The sequence below is a fragment of the Lissotriton vulgaris genome, chromosome 11 (genome assembly GCF_964263255.1).
Source record: "Lissotriton vulgaris chromosome 11, aLisVul1.2, whole genome shotgun sequence".
In the NCBI taxonomy this organism is placed as follows: Eukaryota; Metazoa; Chordata; class Amphibia; order Caudata; family Salamandridae; genus Lissotriton; species Lissotriton vulgaris.
The window spans coordinates 495,309,404-495,330,267 of record NC_141699.1 but is presented as its reverse complement, the minus strand read 5'-3'; the positions used below and the strand labels follow the sequence as shown (position 1 = coordinate 495,330,267).

General features: G+C 43.8%; 1 protein-coding gene across 1 annotated transcript in view; it reads right to left on the bottom strand.

Annotated features, from left to right (window-relative positions):
- Positions 1-20,864, bottom strand: part of ZMAT4 (zinc finger matrin-type 4) — a 2,083,246-nt gene that overhangs the window by 422,938 nt on the left and 1,639,444 nt on the right. The window contains exon 5 of the mRNA XM_086943563.1: positions 15,489-15,716. Coding sequence (XP_086799689.1) covers positions 15,489-15,716 — 228 coding nt within the window. The remainder of the gene's footprint in view (positions 1-15,488; positions 15,717-20,864) is intronic.

Below are 20,864 nucleotides of genomic sequence, written 5' to 3'. Positions count from 1 at the left end.
GTGGCTGAGCCCCTTGCCTGTGCCATCAGGGAGTACCACGCCGCAGAGGGCATCAATTTTCTGACATATAAGATTGGCATATCCACATACGCGGATGACACTCTGCTTTACATTCGCGAACCGGAAACAAATCTCCCATCAGTGCTTAGAGAGGTCGTGAGATTTGGGGTGCTGTCGGGTTTTAAAGTCAACTGGACCAAATCTGTAGCATTCCCATTGACACCAGTCACCACACCCTTCGTGATGGACTTCCCCCTCCAGTGGTCTTCTGACCCGGTCCGGTACTTGGGGATAAGGTTACACATGGACCCTGACACCTTGATTCGAGAAAACTATGGCACCGCTTTTTCTAGACTGCAGGACGACATAGAGAAATGGTGCAAACTCCCCATGTCTCTGATAGGCAGGATCTCCATTATGAAAATGGTGGTACTGCCTAGGTTTCTGTTTTTGTTCACCAACATCCCAGTCGTCCTGTCCAAAGCTTTCTTCAAGCAGTTGACTCAGGCGCTCACCCGATTAGCGTGGGGGGGGAAACACCCCAGAATTCAGTGGCAGACCCTGACCCTACCATATGAAATGAGAGGCCTGGGCGCCCCTGACATGGAGAGGTATTACAGAGTAGCGCAGGCGGCTCATCTTCACACCTGGATACACGGATCTCCTCAGATCCCGCATGTAATGCTCGAGAGCCTCTTTGCAGACCCACTGCCTTTGCCGGCCACTGTACTCCTGCCGGTAGACCGCAGTGTTGGCAGGTTGGACTCCCTTAAAACCACGAATCATGCCTGGCATGAGTTGGCTCGGGCTCAGAGCTGCGACCTCCTGTACTCTCCGCTCCTGAGGATCGAATGGGCGGTGTGGATCCCTTTGCTGAGGGAGAAGGGAGTTACAAGAACTTTGCAGAGGTTGGGAGTGTCCAAACTTGAGGACCTCTTTATAGATGGAGTGCTGAAGACATGGGAACAATTGTCCCCTCTGCAGGCTGACAACACTTTTCTAACACGATTCCAATATCACAGGGTGCGGGGGGCTATGCGGGAACTCCTGGGACCGGACCTACAGGAACCGACTGAGGTACTGGAACTTACGTACGTGATTAAAACAGTCTCTTCTCGTAAACTGGTGACTAACCTAAACAAATTGGGATCCCGCATCAAACAGCCCCAACCTTCCAATGCTAGAACTGCGTGGCAGAATGACCTTCGTATGCAGATAGAGGATGACATGTGGCGGTATTGCTGCCTCAGCACAAAGAGGCTATCTCTGAATGGGCGACATAGGCTAGTTCATTACAAATTCTTGCAGCGAGTCTACTACACCCCGGAAAGGCTGCACAGGTACGGCTTGCGGCAATCCCCGGAGTGTGAACGCTGCCATGCGGAGACAGCTGACTTCCTGCATATGGCCTGGAGCTGCCCGGGCATCAGTAAATTTTGGGGGGAAGTATTCACGGAACTGTGCTTAATACTGGAGGCAGATATCGAGGCAGATCCTGCACTGGAACTGTCAGGTTACTCGAAGCCTTTGCCAGTTGCATTGAGGCGGATGGTAGATATGGCCCTGGTAATGGCAAGGAGAGTAGTGGCCGCCTGTTGGATGAGAGGCCCATTACCAACAAAGAAAAGATGGGAAAAGGACATGTTGTACTGCTGCACACAGTCCGAGGTATATAGCGATTTACTCCCTCCCACGAGACGGCCCAAGAACTTCTGGGCATTGTTTAAGGCATACATCAGCAGTACGGGGGAGAAGGAGGACACAGAGCAGGGTGGGGATGTAGAAGAGTGTGACACACATGATAGTCCTCAGTAGGGGCCTCTATCGGGGCTCGAGGTTGGGGTATGACTGGGATCCTAGGAGAGGTGCGGTAGGGTTACGGCGAATAGAGGGCCACTAGCGCACAGTTTACAGGCAGTAGATTTGTGTGGTGCGTAGCTCATGGGTCTCAAGGGAGGGCTCGGCTTGCTAGGGAAGGACTGTAGGTCACTAGGCGGCACACAAGCTCCCCCTTACACATTCAGTTCATACTGAGTCCAATCGAGTACTAGCTGAGTTGCAACCTGGGCGAGAGCACTAATGGCGATATGAGGGTGGGGGGGTTGTTGGGGTAGGAGTTTATTAGCACTTTTCTTTTCGTTCTTTGTTATTATGTCGCGGGGTTGGTTTTTCTTTTGCCTGCTAGCCCCTGGATGGGTAATGACACTGTCCTCCACACAGCCAGAGAAGTGCTGACACGAACCCTGTAAGGCGGGCACGGTGATACTACCTAGATTCTTGCAGATCCGCATTGCTCAATTCGCTCATTGTACGCCTCCGAGCCTCCGGGATGTCGGACTTAAGGCTGTGTCAAGTTAATCCTGTGAACGAGATAAGTTTTACTTGCATTGGCTGTCGCCCCTCGGGGGCTGCCGGCATCTGACCCTGTACTAGAATTTTGACTGTGAATAAAGGGAAAATTAAAAAAAAAAAGAACATGCACTGCACTGTACAGATGTACACGTTCATCTCTTTCCATTTCTTGTAAGCATTACAGTACTCAGATTAAGAAAATTGTACGCTAATCTTTTTTCTACGTTTTTCATTTACATTCTTTGTTTTTTTGTTTTTTTTTTCAATGTGGAGTTAAAAAAAAAAAAAAATCTAGAGAAATATTCAATTTTTTGGTATCTTTTTTTACAATCAGAAAAAAATGTTTTACTTTACCTGACTGGAGTTGCACAACACGCATTCACAGGACTGCCCATGTTTCTTACCAACTTTATCTTGTGCCTGCTTTATGTCAGGAATTTCCCTAACTTTAATTTACTTCAAATATTGGTCATAGCTCTTAATAATGCTAGATCACTGAGGTGTATCATATCGTCTTCAATGTGAGCCTAAACAGGTCTTTCTAATTCATTTGACATTTTCTTCTAGTATGAGAATTATCTGAGTCTTATAGCATTACTTTAACATTGCAGTCACGTTTGCACCTCTCATTGGGAAAATGCATGCATGTTAACTTCTACAGAGCAATTACAAAAGAGTTTCAATAATTTCTACACACAATTTGGAAATGGAGAAAATGATAACAAATGAATTTAGGTAAAGGATGATTAATTTCTTCATCATTTTAACAGTTGTTAACCTTCTTCTCCACATCAATAATAATTGGAACAAGTTTTCATTATTAGAATCCTCTTTGTTTTTCTGTAAATCAGCATTGCATTTTACTATTTCTAAAAGGTTAACGGTGAACACAATTCCCAATAGGTAATTGTAATTTAATTTTTAAGCACATGCTTGTTTTTGCACTTTCACGAAAGAAATTTAAAATATATTTGATTCAATTCCCCATCTCCCTTTTATGTGCTCCATAGTCTTCTCTATACTAGCCCTTGCACAATCCCAATTCCATTTTCTCTCATCTATCAATTGCCATCTGTAACACAGCCCTCGCAGCTCCTCATCATAACTGATATAGTGATACGCAACACCTCACATCAAATATACAGTGTAGAATATCAGCCAGTCTTTTATCTGGCCCGTGCTCCATTGCATTCTGAAGTTGTGACTTTGTCCTGGTCCAGTGCAACTAGATAACCACAGTTGATGCCTTAAGATTCTAAGACCAATTTTTACCTAAAAAGTTGAAAATACATATCCCCAGCTTTACTGATTGTTTTTTCATTCTGGTATAATTTTATTCATTAAAATGTTCTCTATTTTTCTAAATTAGTGTGGCATTTTTCTTGTGTTGTGTTTTCACTTTATTACTCTTTGTGTTCTGAATAATGCATAATCCTGTTCCACTGAGTTAAGCCTGACTGGTTTTGCGCCAAACTGTCAACCGGTTAAGTACAAAATAATTTAGTGACTTTTGTGGTTCACCCTGATTAGGATTGTGATTGCTGTTTGAGAAGGGTTTTCACCCCCTCAACCAATAACCAAATTTCCTATGCCCAATGGCTCTCTCTCCTCTACTAGCCTTTCTGACATTTCTATCTTTAGCTTACCCCAATCTATCTCCTTCTTTGCTGTAACTCTGACTCAACTGACAAATTTCTCTCCACCAAATCTCCATATTTTCTCTTAACACGTCTCATTCCCATCTCATGTACTATTTTATTTCTCTACTCTCTGATACTCCTGTCCATTGACCCATCTCTTGTCTACCATGCCCTTCTCTCCTCACCCAATTTCAACGTTCCTCTCTATGTAGCGAGCATCCTAGCAACCTCGATCTCCGAGGACGTCACTGTGCAAAGAATATTGAAGACAGTAGCGGCTAGTGATATTTAAAAAATGGTGAGACAATAATAACTGATAGGGTTGGGAGAAATCATCAAGAGAGTTGAAAACCTATATATTTAAAATGCTATTCTGCAGGGTACTCTTCCCTCTTCAGTATTCTCATACTTCTCATTTCGCTACATAAAGCATTATGTATTTGGGATGTTAAATTCTACCCCCAGATGCAATACATCATGACAAAAATGGAACATAATAGCATTGTAATAAAAAACACAGGTACAAAGAGTCTTCTTTACTTATTTCTGGCAATGCATGTTGGATGCTTTTGTATAGTCCTTCTGTCTACCAAGCATTTTATGCGGTTATGCTCTCTATATTCTGCTTTTAGGTCACAGTTTCTCTACCCCTTACTGAGGGATCTTTTAATAATCATCAGGAGGGCTTACTTTTCCTTTAGCGCCTTGAGTCTCCGGCCATGTGTAATTCAATTGTGAATTTTATCACACAAGCGCTGAAAATGAGAAAAAAATGCTTTTGAGTGACGTTAGCGTTTTGATAGTGAAGAATAGTTGGCGATAGCTCCTTTTTATGATGATGTTTACAAAAGGTTATTTATTTATTTACCATGACTTTTTATTCCCTGCATCTTGTAATGGGGGAGTATAATAATTTTGTGATTGATGTGTTATAGTTTTATTGCGATAAGATGTTCTTTTGACCCTGTCGATATTGCGATTTGTTTTGCTCTTATGATCAATTGACTGAATAAAGTCTTTGACTGACTGACTGTATAGCTCTTCATACCAGGTTTCAACATTTCTTAGTGCTGTACACACTGATATTATGGATACCAAATTAAACTGCACATGGACAAAAGGTTTATCTGTCCTCAGAGCGATACCATTGTATGCTCCAAAGATCATTTCAGGGGCCATATATTATTACATACAGTGCTCTTTTCATGTTTATGCCAAGGCACATCTTTCAAGGGGTTTGCAGGGTCCAAACAGGGAAAGAGAGGCCTATTTTTCGTATACCCTGCCACCAGGGTAGCCTCAAACTCGTGCTGGGGGCAGCGCATTATAGTGAAATACGGAGTACCTGCTTCAAAACCAATCTGTCTCACAGTGCTTGTGGCACATGCCTGCATTTTCAAGAAGGGAGAGAAATTTCCTTGCAGGTAGGTGTAGTGAGCGAACCTGCCTCAGGGGATGTCTGGGTGTCCATGGTCCTACCTTTCTCCCTCCAGATGTTTGCCTTTAGGAGGTACTAAAAGTATGCCACCTCTTTGTGGAATACTTTCTGTGTGCCTTCTTAAGGCATGCTTGCTTGTTTGCCCACATCAGTAATATGGTGTAGGCGCAGAGGCAAAGTGAATCCCTCATATGCATGGGGCACTCTCATGATAGAGATGGCACTACATGTGTGCCAGCTCTGTCAATTTTACGAAAAGAGACAACAAAGCTTCTGCTTCCCCTTCTGTAATACTGTTGTGCCCAAGGGTACACACACCCATTGCACCCCAGGGCAGAATATATAAGAATGACCCAGATGTCAGCAGCAAATATGTAACTCCCTGAGCTACTAACATTTTCAGCAATACTTCAAAATATGTTTTACTGTGCTATGAATGTCAGTTATCCAGTTATTTTCTGTATTACCAGAAAAGCAAGCAGTGACAGCCACATAGGAAACTTTCCTCTTATTTACATCATCAAAATATTCTTAAAGTAATGGCAATATTTGTTAAAAGCAAAGAGTATTTATTTTTAAAGTAATGCTAACTCAGGGATTGAACTGCCTCAATAAACTATGCTGCTTTTGTGATCCCAGGGCTCTTCCGAAAATTAGAAAGCAAAACCTGGTAAAGCACTGGTGTGTGCATACAGGCAATCAATAGAGCTCCGAAGCAGCTGGATAAATAATTTTAAGAAAGTCGAATTTATGAGGACGATTCATTTTCTTTGATGGTGCTGCTGATTTTGGGGTAAGTCACTCCCAATCACCAATTGCGTGCAGGGTATCAAATGTGCTATTATCTGGTATTCTAAGTGTAATAAACATTAAATGTAATGGAAGAATCTGTTGAATGGGAAAAGGTTGGAGCAGGTCATATGATATAACATATGTATTTGTAAAGCACACTTTCACCCGCAGGGACCTTGGCGCTGAATAACTAATGTTTCTTGTTACCCAACTCAATAGTACTCATTTTATTGATCTCGAATGGATGAAAGGCTGACTGGGCCTGCCTGGGTATGAACCTGTGACCATGAGGTCAAATACAGGTCCCTGCAGTAGACGCATTAGTCTACTGCGCCATCAGACTATGTGCATATGATGTACATGATGCAAAGCTTCAGACAGCAATGCCAGGGCAGGCTTCATAATATCTGCACCATGCTCCACTACATCACCGCCTCTATTTCTGGGAATAAAGGGCTGTAAAAAGGTAAGCCCCGTGTGATTGAAGCAATACGCTGTGCATGTGCCCATGTTCAGTGTCTGGCTGCCCGGCTGCCCGGCGCTCAATCAGACTACAAACCAGACAGTCCGGCACAGAAATATTGCACTTTAAATTAAGGGGAGCAAGTGTTAATGAGGCTTGTAGATCATTGGGGCGTACCCCCAGCACTCTTAAACACCAGACACCTCTGAATGAAGGTAGTTAATATTCAAAATAATGAGCAAAATAGTACAGTCAGTTTACCACGGCTACCACTGGCAAAGACAAGACATTCATTAAAATTGTAAGCTGCATCAGTATTATGTTAAACCCCAAAACAAACCTATCTCTTCGAAGAATTTTGCGAAACACTTTATGCTTCAACTGTAATCTTTAGTCTAGTAACTTAACTGACTTGGGCTTGTAAATCTACATTCCTAGCAGGTTTCCACAACAACGAGTCTCGCCTTACTTTTTTATTCATTTTAAAATCATGCAGAGGAGAAGAAGGCCCTGAATGGCAGCACAAAAACTTTTTTCTTCTTTTAAGCAAATAAAGCCTTGAGGAGAGAGGCAGGGCATTGTGACATTTTAATTTTAAAGACTGAATATGCTCCTAAAGAAAGCAGGTAGTTGAACTTGCAGAATATTTGTCCTGTGGCTGAGGACACAGTTTGGGATACCATGAAACAGGAGCATATTATAAAAAACGAGCTTTGAGGCATCATAATGCAATCCTTTAGTTCCTTGTCTCCTCCCTAAGATGCACATACCTACCACTTTCACAGTGGAAGCTGTCCTGCTTTTCAGAAGGTGTTCCAGTTGTGTTCAGCTTCTAAAAAGAGGTAAGTTCTGGTTTCATTATCATCACATTTTTCTTAGGAAAACGTTGCCATGCCATAAAATATTCGCTTGGAGAAGAACCTATTTCAATCCTATAAAATGAACACACACTTGGTGTACTGAGAAGGTCCATCAAATGTGTTTCTGCTACTAAGGGCCCCATTAGGACGGCGGGCGGACCATCCCCACCGGGCTGGCGGTAGTCACCGCCGGCCCGGAAGGGCGGTCCGCCCGACCGCCATCCTCGCAGCAAAGACCCGTGGCCATATTACAATGGCTGGTTGGTCCGCGGCGGATGGAAAGACCGTCCACCACTTTTCCGCCCAATCGACAAGTTTACCAGGTGGAAAAGGGTTTAATATGGTAGTGGTGTCGCCAGTATTATTACAATATGACCGTGAATATGCGTTTCCTTGCCCCCATGGAAAGGCATGCAGAGTCTGCTTCTGGGGGCCTGTTGCGGGCCCCGAGGGACTCTGGGTGGGGTGCGGGTGCACATGGGAGGTACCTATGATACCCCCTGCCTTTCAATGAACAACGTGGCAGGCACCGGGCGGTGCCTGTCACATTGTGCATTGAAACGCACAACCTGCCTTTGTGGCATTGCGGCCTGTGGTCCTCTCTGCACCGCCCGCCGCAATGTTGCAAATGTGCCATGCGCCCGCCAGTGTGGCGGGCGAATCCTAATCCGTTGTGCGGGACTGCCGTTCCCTCAGCAGGCAGTCCTGTTTCCCGAGGGTATGGGGCGGACAAAGTCCGCCAGCCATACTAATAGGTCCCTATGTGTTCAGGTTTGCATCAACAGCGCCTCATCCATATGCTTTACAGAGCAAAGCTTACTAAATCTGGGGCTTATTTACAAGCCCCTTGTGCTGCCAGTATGTCACTTTTTCCCATATTACTAGTAAGTCAGAGTTCTCCGTTATATGGAGGATTTCACATAATGAGTTCTTTAGAAGTATATTCAACACCATTTATTTGCTTAATTTTACACAAAGTTGTATCTCACTCCCTTTCTCAAAGGTGTTTCTCTGGGGGCAATTTTACAAAGTAATTGGATTAGTGTGTTCAAGTTGTCTGGCTTTTTCCTGGATCATTGAACTTACAGGGACAATCTAGCAATATCGAAAATGAGAACATAGGTGTGTATACTAAATACTACTTTGGGCAGTCTGTTTCGATGGAAAGTTGTTTTTCGTAGTCAGGGCCAATTGGAAGATGGGAAGTTCATACAGAGTTGTAATTTTTACATTAATGAACAACACTTTAGTAATACCACCCACACATATATGTATATACATATATATATATTTTTTATTTTATTTTACAATCATTTTAAATACATTATGTTAATCTTTTTTTGTTAGTTTTGACATTTAAAAATACATTCTCTCATGTCTCCATTGGTACTTTTCAGTTGTTAACACGCCCACAGGGACACTGATAACAATGATCATCTCTGTATCTGAGTTCAGTCTTGTGCCGCTGTACATGCCCATTAAAGCGTCATTGATACTGTGAACTCAGCTGCCATCATGCCCACTTCAACACTACTTGCTTTATTGAGTCAGCGATTAGCAATGTGCCATTGTTTATGCCCATTGGGGATAAAATGATTTTGTTATTTGATATATACCAACCATATACAACATTTACATGACGTTTGCTGCTGCTGTTTGATCATTTATTTATGATCTTTTCAACCACTTAACATTTTCTGTATATAAAATGTTCTTCAAGTATTGTATCATGTGGTCGAGCCTGTGGTTATTCATGCACATTTTCATACTCTGTTACATCACCAGCTACTTTGATTTGTGACATTGAAGATGGCACCTTCATTACAATGCCTGCATTATGCTCTCAAGCAGTCCTTTATCTGTGACCAATTATTCACTGTTTCAAAATGGTGTTTTACAATGAACATGTCAGGCTGAAATGAGTTGCATGAGCTGGTGTCTTTATCTTAAATAAACTACAAGTTTATATGTAGTCCTGAATGTGTGTATCTTCATTCTGAGTCAATGTGTTTGCAACATATATAAAGCAGGTGGGTTCTGTTAACCTGTAGCTTGCAGGGAGTCTATTCCATAATTCATCGTGAAGCAAGGCACAGTCCCTAGGGCTGTAGTACCAGATTGTGCAGTCTTTAAGAGGGCAGGTCTTAAGGTACAAATCCAGATCCTGGGAGGGCAGTCCTTCTTCCCATTGTAGTTTCAGGCAGTAGATCTGAGAGACTATGCAGATCTCACTTATTTATTCAGTTTTGGGGCAACAAGCAGGGGGGCACCTCTGTCCATTGTGATGCTGGATGCAATGTGGCTTCTTCTTGTCCCACAAAGCACTGTACTTCCAAAATCCAAAATGGATGAATCCTCTCCAGAGGAGCAAGAGCTGGTTAAACCAACTCACAGTATGGCTTATTTAATTAGTTCTCACCCCCCTGAACTCAGTAAAATTCCTGTCCTTGGCCTGTCATCTGGCTGGGGCACAGGATGTGGTGGTAGGTAGGCCTGGCATTCCTTACTGATCTTCTCTCTCTTTAAGCTCAGTTTGATTTAGCCAGCCCCCTCTTTATGACCTATCCTCCACAGTTTCAGAGCTCTCCCCATTAGATAACCTCTACTCCAGCCAGTCCAGTTATCACCTAATCAAGGCAGCCTGGCTAAGCAGAAACTACATAAGGCTGAATTTTGGCTTACACATGAGAAAGTTCTATAACTTCTCTTGTGCACTAGTTGTAATAAATTCAACAGTGGCGCACCGATGAATGGATCAATACCAATCTTTTAAGTCTTGAATGAAATGTACTCCTTTCCTAGCAATAGTTATTCAATTGTTATTGCAATTTTAGCCTTTGGAGCTGAGTATCTACAATGGTGAAAAATGAACTGGGCAGTTTTTTCCTCACTAGGCGGGCATAAAAAACATCTTCTGTAAAGTACCTGCTTATAAATACATGCCCCCACCCCTGGGATATATAGGGGAGACTTTTGGGTGCCTAATATGTTAAAATAGGGTAGATTATCACTTTTAATGTGTCTATACCATCACAGTCGAATTTGCATAAAATTTTCCATTAAAGACAGTCTACACAGCTAGGCTGCCTTTACAATGACAGCAGTCACTCTGCAGTGCCAACATGCAAGTGCAGGAAATCTTCTTGGCCTCTACTCTTCCATGACCTCTAAAATTCCATGCCCTATTATATACTAAACACTTATATATAGTTGAAGCCCCTATCCCAATTGTATACTAGGGACTTATTGCTAATAAAGACAGGCTGCAAGGTAGGACTGCCTTTGAAAGGACATCAGGTACACAACAACACAGACATGCAATGCCCTATCATATACTAGGGATGGATTTATAGTTAGATTTAACCCCCTGGCTCCATTATCTGCAAGGATCCTATAGGGACTGTCATTGTAAGTTGTAAGTGTATTCCATTACATGTACCTTTACCCTATTACATGTACATGTTTAAACATAGCACTGGCCCTGGGCCTAGTTAGCAAATCCCAGGGTACAGTCAGAGTCAATTACCACCAGCATCATTCAGCCAAATATGGGGGCACACTGAATGTAATTATTGTCACATAGACACAAAAAGAAAATACTGGTGCTGGCATTCTTCTAGCATTTCTTACCATTGAGACACCTGTTACAAAACACTGGCAGTGGCACACTGGGGATAATTCTTGACATAAAATGCTCTAATGGCAAAATACTGGTGCTGGAATACTAGAGTTAATTCATGGCATATGCAGTACGCAGGGAAAAATACTGGCATGTTTGAGAAAATTCTTGGCATTTGGACAGTAGAGGCGAACTACCAGTACTACTACAAAGAAGGTAATTCTTAGCAAAAAGGAGGACAACCTAGCATGTAGGAGGGTGGCATACAGGACAAAATGCTGGTCCCGACATGCTCTCTGACATAAAGTTCAGCTATGGTATATGGATGGCATAATTTGCAAATTCTTTCACAGGGAAATTTAAGTTGTTTTTGATATAAGGAGGCACACATGGCAAAATGCAGGCCCTGGCACAATGAAGGTAATTTTTTACATATGGGGCACCAATACCACACTTTTAAAAAAACAGGGTCAACTCCTGAGGAACTTTGAGTGTCACTGGATCTGGAAAACAATTAAATGATTTCAATACTCAATGAGTGCATTTGCGACACATATGGCATTTCATCAAATCTATGTTAAAATTGTACTCTAAAATACACTATTTCACTCTATTTTCAAAATGTTCTCAGGAGAAGAAACCTCATAGGAGAGGTGTGGCTTACTCACTCATGGTCAAAGGGCCTATGATGTCACTTCCTGTGATGTCATTAAGGTCAAAAGGAATGCACTGTCACTTCTGCTACACCAAGCATTTTGGTGAATTGACACCCATGCTTCAGACTAGGGTCAACTTCAGCACTGGCGGCACCCTCTGGGACCATCATGTTTGGCTCCTCCTCCCTACCCCTCAATGACCCATTCTCACCATCACTTTCATTGTTTTAAAGCTCTGGTAAAGGCTGTCGTTACCAACAAGAATGTATATCTACCTAATGGAACCCTTTTAAGCAACATTATGACTAGATAATGAAAGACTGGAGAAAAAACAAATAACATCCTAACCTATTTAATGCAGTTTGCATGAAGCTCTTTGAAAACAGTTCAGTAACAGTCACACATTAGGGTTGTATATTATGAACAAAAAGATCTATGTGACACAAGCAGTAATTCATTCAGCTATCCACATAAAATTAAGATCTCTGATCTACATGGACTGCTTTCTTTGCAGCAGGCATATTAACCCTCTGAGCTACCATATGGTGAGCCAAATCTGCAACTAGACAAAACTCTGAGCTCACTATTTAGCAGGAACATAAGCATTGACTTTGTTATTGCTTCCTGAAATCTGAACCCACAAAACTAACAGCACTTGCTTTTAAATTGTACATTATTGTTAATCACAACCTCTCCCCCGAGGTCAGTGCAGTGCAGCCGCACCGGTCGCACCACCCTAAAGCCTAAAGCCGGCCCTGCTTCAGACCGTCCATTGAGAGTACCAGATGGTCAAATTCCCTTGAATGTTGGTTTATTTCCATGTATTAGAGTGCAGGCATATTTATAGCTCTAAAAACCTTTTGTTCATAATACATAGTTTATCCAATAGCTTTCCCTTCAAATTCCACCAAAGGCACACAAGAAATTTACAAAAATGAATGTACAAAGAGTCTGCTTCTTTGCCGTTGTATAGTGGATTTCTGCATGCGTTATATTTCCACTTGGATTTAAAAAAAGGCACCTGAATCAAGCTCACTTTGGACCTCATTTATGATTTTGTTCAAGGCATCTATTCCTCAATATTATTGTGAATATTTTCCTCACAGAGTTATTAACTTATTAACTTATACAGGATCACATAATCAAAAGCACCCCTGTGCTTCAACCCTCCCAGCTCTCTGCTATGATCCAAGTATATACACACACCCTTAAGTAACAGTGGCGGCCGGCAAGGACCGGGGATGGTGAGGCAGGGATGGATAAAATTGAATTTATCTCTTCACTGGGTTATCCTTGACCTGTCCTCCTCGTCACGTCTCTTCTCCAGCTGGAACACTGAACAGGAAGCACCCAGGCTCCCCTGAGCCAATCACAATGCTGCGATACAGCATTGTGATTGGACTGAGCGCCGTGGTCCAGCACTCAGATGGGAACTGCAAACCTGGGCATGTTCTCCACCCAGGTTGTAATGCAGCCTGAGTGGAGAACATACTAAATATGCATAAATGCCCGTCCGGCCCCAGACTGCTGGCCAAACATTCATGCGCACTTAGGGAGTGAAACCACTCCTTCACTCCCCTCCTCTGTCAGCAGAGCAGCCCCACCGCACCTCGCAAAGTGGCTGCGCCTGCAACAGGAAAAAATAAAATGATAACATTGAGTTGTCATCATTTTGTATTTCCTTACACTGCTGAAAAGCAGTGGGGCAATGCATCTCTGCCTTAACCGACGATACGCCACTGTCAAATAACCAGGAGAGAGATTCAGCTTGGATATGCTAAAGGGTGAGTAGTGTGCTGTACAATTCAACATAATATAACATTAAAAATAAAAGAATGCTATACTCTTCAGGCCTTAATGAGAGGGCTAGTTGATCTCTGGATTAATTTAGCTTCATATGACAGGGTACTTGTCATAGAGATTATACCGAAGTAATCCTAGGCCACATTTGTAATAAAAATTAAGAAAACTAATTTGTGCTCTTTTGTAATCCGTTGAATAATGGAATACATTTGGTATGCTAAAACGCTTTGCTCCATCCCCTATTACCAAAGCATCGAGTTTCGAGCAAATTGAGTATTTGCACAAGTGCAGTTTCTTTAACACCTTGGCTGCTAGGTGTTTTCCCCTCCTGTGCTGGAAATTGCTATTTTACTTTTTTTATGACGAGCTCAGCTCGTCATCAGCACAGCTCAACTGTGCATCATGACGAGCTGAGCTCGTCATGAGCATCGAAAGGGTTAAATGGCTCCTGGTGGTCATTAGCAATGAAATATCCATTGCCAAACCACTAGAAGGGCCCCAATATGTCTATCTTTTTCTGAAGAAAATGAAAAGTAAAATATTATTTACCAAATCTGCCCCACACCCGTGGACATTTCCACACGCTTCATAAAAAGAACAACCTGTCCCATGGTGGTGTAACATACCATGGTGGTCTGGAATGATCATGTGCGGTGTAGATTTCAGACATGCTGTTTCTATCAGAGGCTCCTCCATCCTAGGAAATGTAGGGAAGACTCCTAAAACAGCGCCACTAATCTCGCATCAAAGCTATGGGCCATATGTATCAAGGCCAAATGGGTTCGCAAACGCCGAAATTCTGCGAATTGCGGCGTTTGCGAACCCATTTTCGCAAAATGGTATGTATCAAACAATTTGGGTGCAAAATAAGGAATCGCAAAATTTGCCGTTCCTTATTTTGCGATTGCATTTAAGGAATCGCAAATTTTGCGATTCCTTAAATGTAATGTATCAAGGTAAAAAAAAATCCAAAATGCCCTTAAGGAATCGCAAATTACCACCAACTTCTAGTTGGTGGTAAGTTGCGAATTCTTTTAAAAAAGCATTTTTTCGAAAATCCAATGGTGCCATGTGACGCTCATACATGCCCTTAGGGCATGTATGTGCGCCATATGCGCACAGATGTCATTTTCAGGGGTGCAGCATGGTGTTTTTGAGACATCCCTGCACCCTTGAAATTCTTCTCAATTTGCGATTAGCAAATTGTGAATCGTAAATTTCCCATTCCTTCCTATGGGCCTCCTGGCCCATAGAAATAAATGGGAAAGTATTCCTTAATTGTGAATTTGCAATTAAGGAATATTAGAAAATCGCAAAAAAAATTTGATTTTCTTGATACATACCAATTTGCGATTCTGAAATAGCGATTTCTTAAAAATCGCTATTACAGAATCGCAAATTGGTACCTTGATACATATGGCCCTATGTGAGAAGTACAGGGGCACTAGGTGTTGGTAAGAGATATTGACTATAACAGTAGTGTTTGACATTATTCCCCTGCAACTCCCAGAAGAAATGATCCTGCAGGAGAACCAGCAAGTCGAGGACTTGCTTTCGAAAACCACCAATTTGTACAGTAGGTATCTCCATATCAGAACCTCACTCTTATTAAAAGACGACCAAATGCTTAGTGGGATGGAAAAGTTTCACAATCGAAAAGACTGTACCATTCGTCTCTAACTTAAAGCACTGTGACTACTACAACAGGTTTTCGACATAACATGTCATGTGCTTTAAATTCCTGTGTGTATGTTGCACGGTTTTTGCAGATGAGCTAACTTACATTTTCCTTTAGTAAAATGAATACCTTACCATACAGATCACCATATGCTGATATGCACATTAAGAATGTGAAAATAGCTTACCTCTGATTTCCCCTATATCCAGTGTCTTGCCGAGCTGTTCTAACAAATCTGCTCTGGCTGCATTTTTTTTGTGCTTCTTGCCATCGTAATGTTGTTGTGCCATCATGGGATTGTTAAACCAGGCGGTGCAAAGCTGGCAACATCTGTCTGAGTCTCTCCTTATGTGTGGTGTGTTGGGCACTGGGGAGTTATTCACTTGAGGTGGTTTTAATGGACTCCGAGGAGATTCTGAAATGAGAAGGAACAAGGATTTTGCCTGAATAAAACTACAAAGAATGATTATTTTATACATAATTAATTTAAAAGCAACAATAGGTCTCTTGGTTGGGTGGGCGTCTGTGATTAATTGTTTCTGGTGGTTGCTCGTGGTGGGCAGCAGAACTCAGTTTTGGTGAATAGGACATACGTTTTATCGTCACAAACTTAATTCCGGAGAGAAAGGTAGACCGGATGAAAAAAGGAGGGGAGGAAATATATAAAAACTGTGAAATTATTACAGCACAGGTGTGAAAAAAAACAACTAACAGTAAGATAGACAAACTACATGTATTGCGGTTAAAGAAAGAGGCATGAGGTGGAAATCATGGCATTCATAGTTCTGGAATATGGCGCCAACAAAGATCCCTTCAGAAAAACATTGAGCCCTGAAGATCCCTTAAGAAAAACATTGGACCCTGAGTTTGCTTTTTTATTCATTTTGTTTTTAAATTAAGCACATGTGGGTACTACGATAAAAACAGGAACAAGAAATTAGTAAGTTAGACATTCAGTGAATGTATAATTTACTTATTGTTCTTTTAAGGCCACAAAAGAGCAGACTTCAATTCAATGAACCGTGCTGTACATATTTGGTTACAAAAAATGTATATACAACATATGCACATTTCATGAATACATATGCTTACCAGCTTTGGCGCCCTACCTGCAGCGCTACATCATTTGCAGCTCCTGGACTTTTTAAAATTCCCGTTTTGTCATTTACTTTGTCTTTTGCTTTTCACATTTCCCCTTGCTTTTAATTCGCCGGCCACGCATACTCCCACTGCTGTCCTCTCACCCGCACTCTAATCGAAGGAAATTCACCGCACTTTGCGGGTCCTGCGCCCCCGTCTCGTTGGCGGCCATCTTAGGTGTGGGGATAGTCTGCGCGTTCTAGTCCTCTTTCTAGGAGGCGAGGCGAGCATAAATTCAGGCAAATCAGGCAGCTCGCTCTTACCAGCTTTGACGCTCTACCTGCAGCGCTACATCATTTGCAGCTCCTGGACTTTTTAAAATTCCCGTTTTGTCATTTACTTTGTCTTTTGCTTTTGACATTTCCCCTTGCTTTTAATTCGCCGGCCACGCATACTCCCACTGCTGTCCTCTCAACCGCACTCTAATCGAAGGAAATTCACCGCACTTTGCGGGTCCTGCGCCCCCGTCTCGTTGGCGGCCATCTTAGGTGTGGGGATAGTCTGCGCGTTCTAGTCCTCTTTCTAGGAGGCGAGGCGAGCATAAATTCAGGCAAATCAGGCAGCTCGCTCTCACCAGCTTTGACGCTCTACCTGCAGCGCTACATCATTTGCAGCTCCTGGACTTTTTAAAATTCCCGTTTTGACATTTACTTTGTCTTTTGCTTTTGACATTTCCCCTTGCTTTTAATTCGCCGGCCACGCATACTCCCACTGCTGTCCTCTCAACCGCACTCTAATCGAAGGAAATTCACCGCACTTTTCGGGTCCTGCGCCCCCGTCTCATTGGCGGCCATCTTAGGTATGGGGATAGTCTGCGCGTTCTAGTCCTCTTTCTAGGAGGCGAGGCGAGCATAAATTAAGGCAAATCAGGCAGCTCGCTCTTACCAGCTTTGGCGCCCTACCTGCAGCGCTACATCATTTGCAGCTCCTGAACTTTTTAAAATTCCCGTTTTGTCATTTACTTTGTCTTTTGCTTTTGACATTTCCCCTTGCTTTTAATTCGCCGGCCACGCATACTCCCACTGCTGTTCTCTCACCCGCACTCTAATCGAAGGAAATTCACCGCACTTTGCGGGTCCTGCGCCCCCGTCTCGTTGGCGGCCATCTTAGGTGTGGGGATAGTCTGCGCGTTCTAGTCCTCTTTCTAGGAGGCGAGGCGAACATAAATTCCAGCCATGCTTTCGCGCAGCGGTGACGCGCTGCGGGGACGCCAGAGTTACGCCAGAGTTCAGCCCGTCTGCGCCAGTCCGCGCTGAGGACGGGCTGCAGGACGGGCTGGACCTGGCTCCTAGTCTACCTCCACTCGTTGAGGTAACCAGGCAATACTCCTCATTAGAACTTCTGGCATTTAGACCATCAGCGCGGCCTTGTTTACATCGCTTCTCTCCTGAAGGGATATTGCATTCCCATCGTTGTATGACGTGCACAGTTTCCTTTCAATTCCCCGTCGCTGGCCTTAATAGACCCCATCCTTCTTCTAGACAGCCTATCACCTCCCCTAGAACTGGCTTCCTTATTAATGCGCGTTCGCTCATTAAATACAACTTGGCCTTCCACGAATTTGTGGAGGAGAGACAGCCGGACTGGGTTTTTATTACGGAGACCTGGGCTTCTGACTCTTCCGGCCACGATCTACTGCTGCTGGCCCTCCCTGAGGGCTACTCTCTTCACAGGCAGGATAGACCATTGCGCAGAGGAGGAGGAATTGCCTTTCTTTTTAAATCTTCCCTTCCCTGCACTGTTAAACCGCTATCTATGCCTCAAGATCGTTTTGAAGCACTATACTTTTGTATTATGTGTGCTCCATCGGTCTCTTTCACGGGGATACTGATCTATAGGCCGCCTGGCTCCAGAGCCAGCTTTTCTGCCGATTTATTGAGAATTCTCGAACCCTATTTTGGAAAGCCCTGTCTTACCATATTGGGTGACCTCAATTTCCATCTTGACGAGGTTAACTCAAAGGACACCCTGTCATTGGTTGAGTCACTCGGAGCCTGTGACCTTGTCCAGCTTGTGAACAGTCCCACACACAAGGCGGGTCATATCCTCGACGGTGTATTTTCTAGTGATTCGAGACTCTCCATTGGTCCCCCTTTGCCGTTGGTCTGGACTGACCACTTTGCAGTACCGTTGGAACTTGCTCTTCCTGCCTCATGCCCTACTAAACAGGCTACTACTTCATTTACTCTTAGGAGAAATTTCAGAAACATCACGGATAAGGCTTTTGCCCCTCTTGTTTTAGCTCCCGAGTCCCTCTCCCTGAAAGACGCGGATGAGGCAGCTCAGGATCTGATGGATTCCATCATTAATGCAGTGGAAAAGCTTGCCCCCGCATCTCTGCGTTATGTAGCCCGGCGGAAGCCTACGGCACCGTGGTTCTCCGACCAGTTGAGATCCCTAAGGCAGGGTTGTAGGAGCAGTGAGAGAAGATGGAGGAAATCCTGGGACCCTAAGGATCGGGAGGTCCATAAGTCTGCACTGCAGGAGTATAAACAGAAAGTGGTATTGGAAAAGCAGGAGTACTTTTCCAACCTTACTAGCTCTCTCACTTCATCTAGGGAGCTCTTCAAAATCGCTGACTCCCTTCAACTCCCAGATCCCGTAGTTAGCTCTCAGGATCTTTGCAATGATATCTCAGACTTCTTTCACAACAAAATTCTGGACATTCATGTTTCTTTAGAAGTCCAACGCCACTCCCTGGACGAGAATATCCCTCCTGCCATAATTAATTTGGACTCTCAGGATGTAGCTACTTTCAGATCACTTACGGAATTTCCATCCTTGTTCCTGGAAGGACTGAACCTTCTACTTGACAGGACCAAATCCTCTACCTCTCAAAAAACTCAAAGAGTGTAGAAGTAGTCTCCTTCCTCCTATGCTGGAGGTTATGAATAAGGCTATTGTCCAGGGTTCTTTTCCACCGGTATGGAAGAAGACTATTGTGAAGCCTCTCCTTAAAAAACCATCACTTGACCCTGGCCTTCTTAAAAATTTTAGGCCTATCTCCCTACTCCCTGCCCCAGCAAAAATACTGGAAGCACATCTTAATCTCCATCTGTCTTCCTTTTTGGATGCTTCTGAATACCTTGACAACACCCAGCACGGATTCAGAAAACACCACAGCACGGAGTCCGCTCTTACTCTTGTGGTCGATAACATCCGACGCAAAGTGGACTCCGGCCAAACTACAGTTCTGGTCCTGTTGGACCTCACGGCCGCGTTCGATACCCTGTCTCCCGCCATCTTAACATCTCGGCTTAGGGAGGCAGCTGTTACTGGACCGGCCCTGAGTCTCCTTAATTCCTTTCTCCTTGATAGGGAACAGAGAGTGATGCTCGGAAACTACCTCTCCCCTGCCAAGTCATTGCAATGCGGGGTGCCACAGGGGTCGGCATTAAGTCCGACCCTGTTTAACATCTACGTGGCCCCCCTTGCTAGACTAGTAAGATCGCAGGGGATGGAGGTGGTATCTTACGCCGACGACACCCAGATCATGGTGTCACTGGCTCATTCCTCTGTCAGGACATCCGCCTCCAGCTTCAGGTCATGCATGCAGCATGTGGCAGATTGGATGATCATCAACTCCCTTAAGCTGAACGGCGACAAGACAGAGGTACTGGTCTTTGGGAAGGACCAAGATGTTTGGTCGAGTGAGTGGTGGCCTTCTTCTCTTGGCACCTGCCCCACCCCCTCCCAATCAGTCAGAAATCTCGGCGTGGTATTTCACTCTCGATGTACCTACAAGTGAACCGGACCGTGGCCACTTGCTGGGGTGTGATCAGGATACTCAATAGAATCCGTAGCTATCTCTTCCTCCAGGCGCGCAAACAGATTGCAGTCGCTCTTGTTGGCTCCAGGTTAGATTACTGCGACTCTCTGTACATGGAGTCCAACAAGGGCCTTATGCATCGACTGCAAATTGTGCAGAATGCTGCAGCACGCTCTGTTTTGGCTCTTCCTAAGACATCATCTGCCACCATTGCGAGGAGGGATCTTCATTGGCTCCCTGTTCAGCACAGAATTTCTTTTAAAATTTTGTGTCTGACATAAAGAGCACTCGCGGATGGCTCAGCGAGTGCTATCAGCTCTTTACTCACCCGCTACTCTCCAACAAGATGTCTCCGATCCGCGGGACTATTCCAACTTGCTGTTCCCCGATTCAGGCTGACCAGATGGGGAGCCAGGGCTTTTTCCGTTGTTGCCCCTCAGCTCTGGAACGCTATTCCAATTGAGATTAAAACCTTACCCTCAAAGGATTTGTTCAAAAAGGCCTTAAAAACGTGATGCTTTTCGAGAGCCTACCAATGATAGATTGCTTCGGTGTTGCTATGAGCTGGTATTTATGAAGTAGGCGCCTTGACGCCCATTGGGCAAAGTTCGCGCAGGACAAGACTCCTTTCATTCATTCATTCATACCATCATT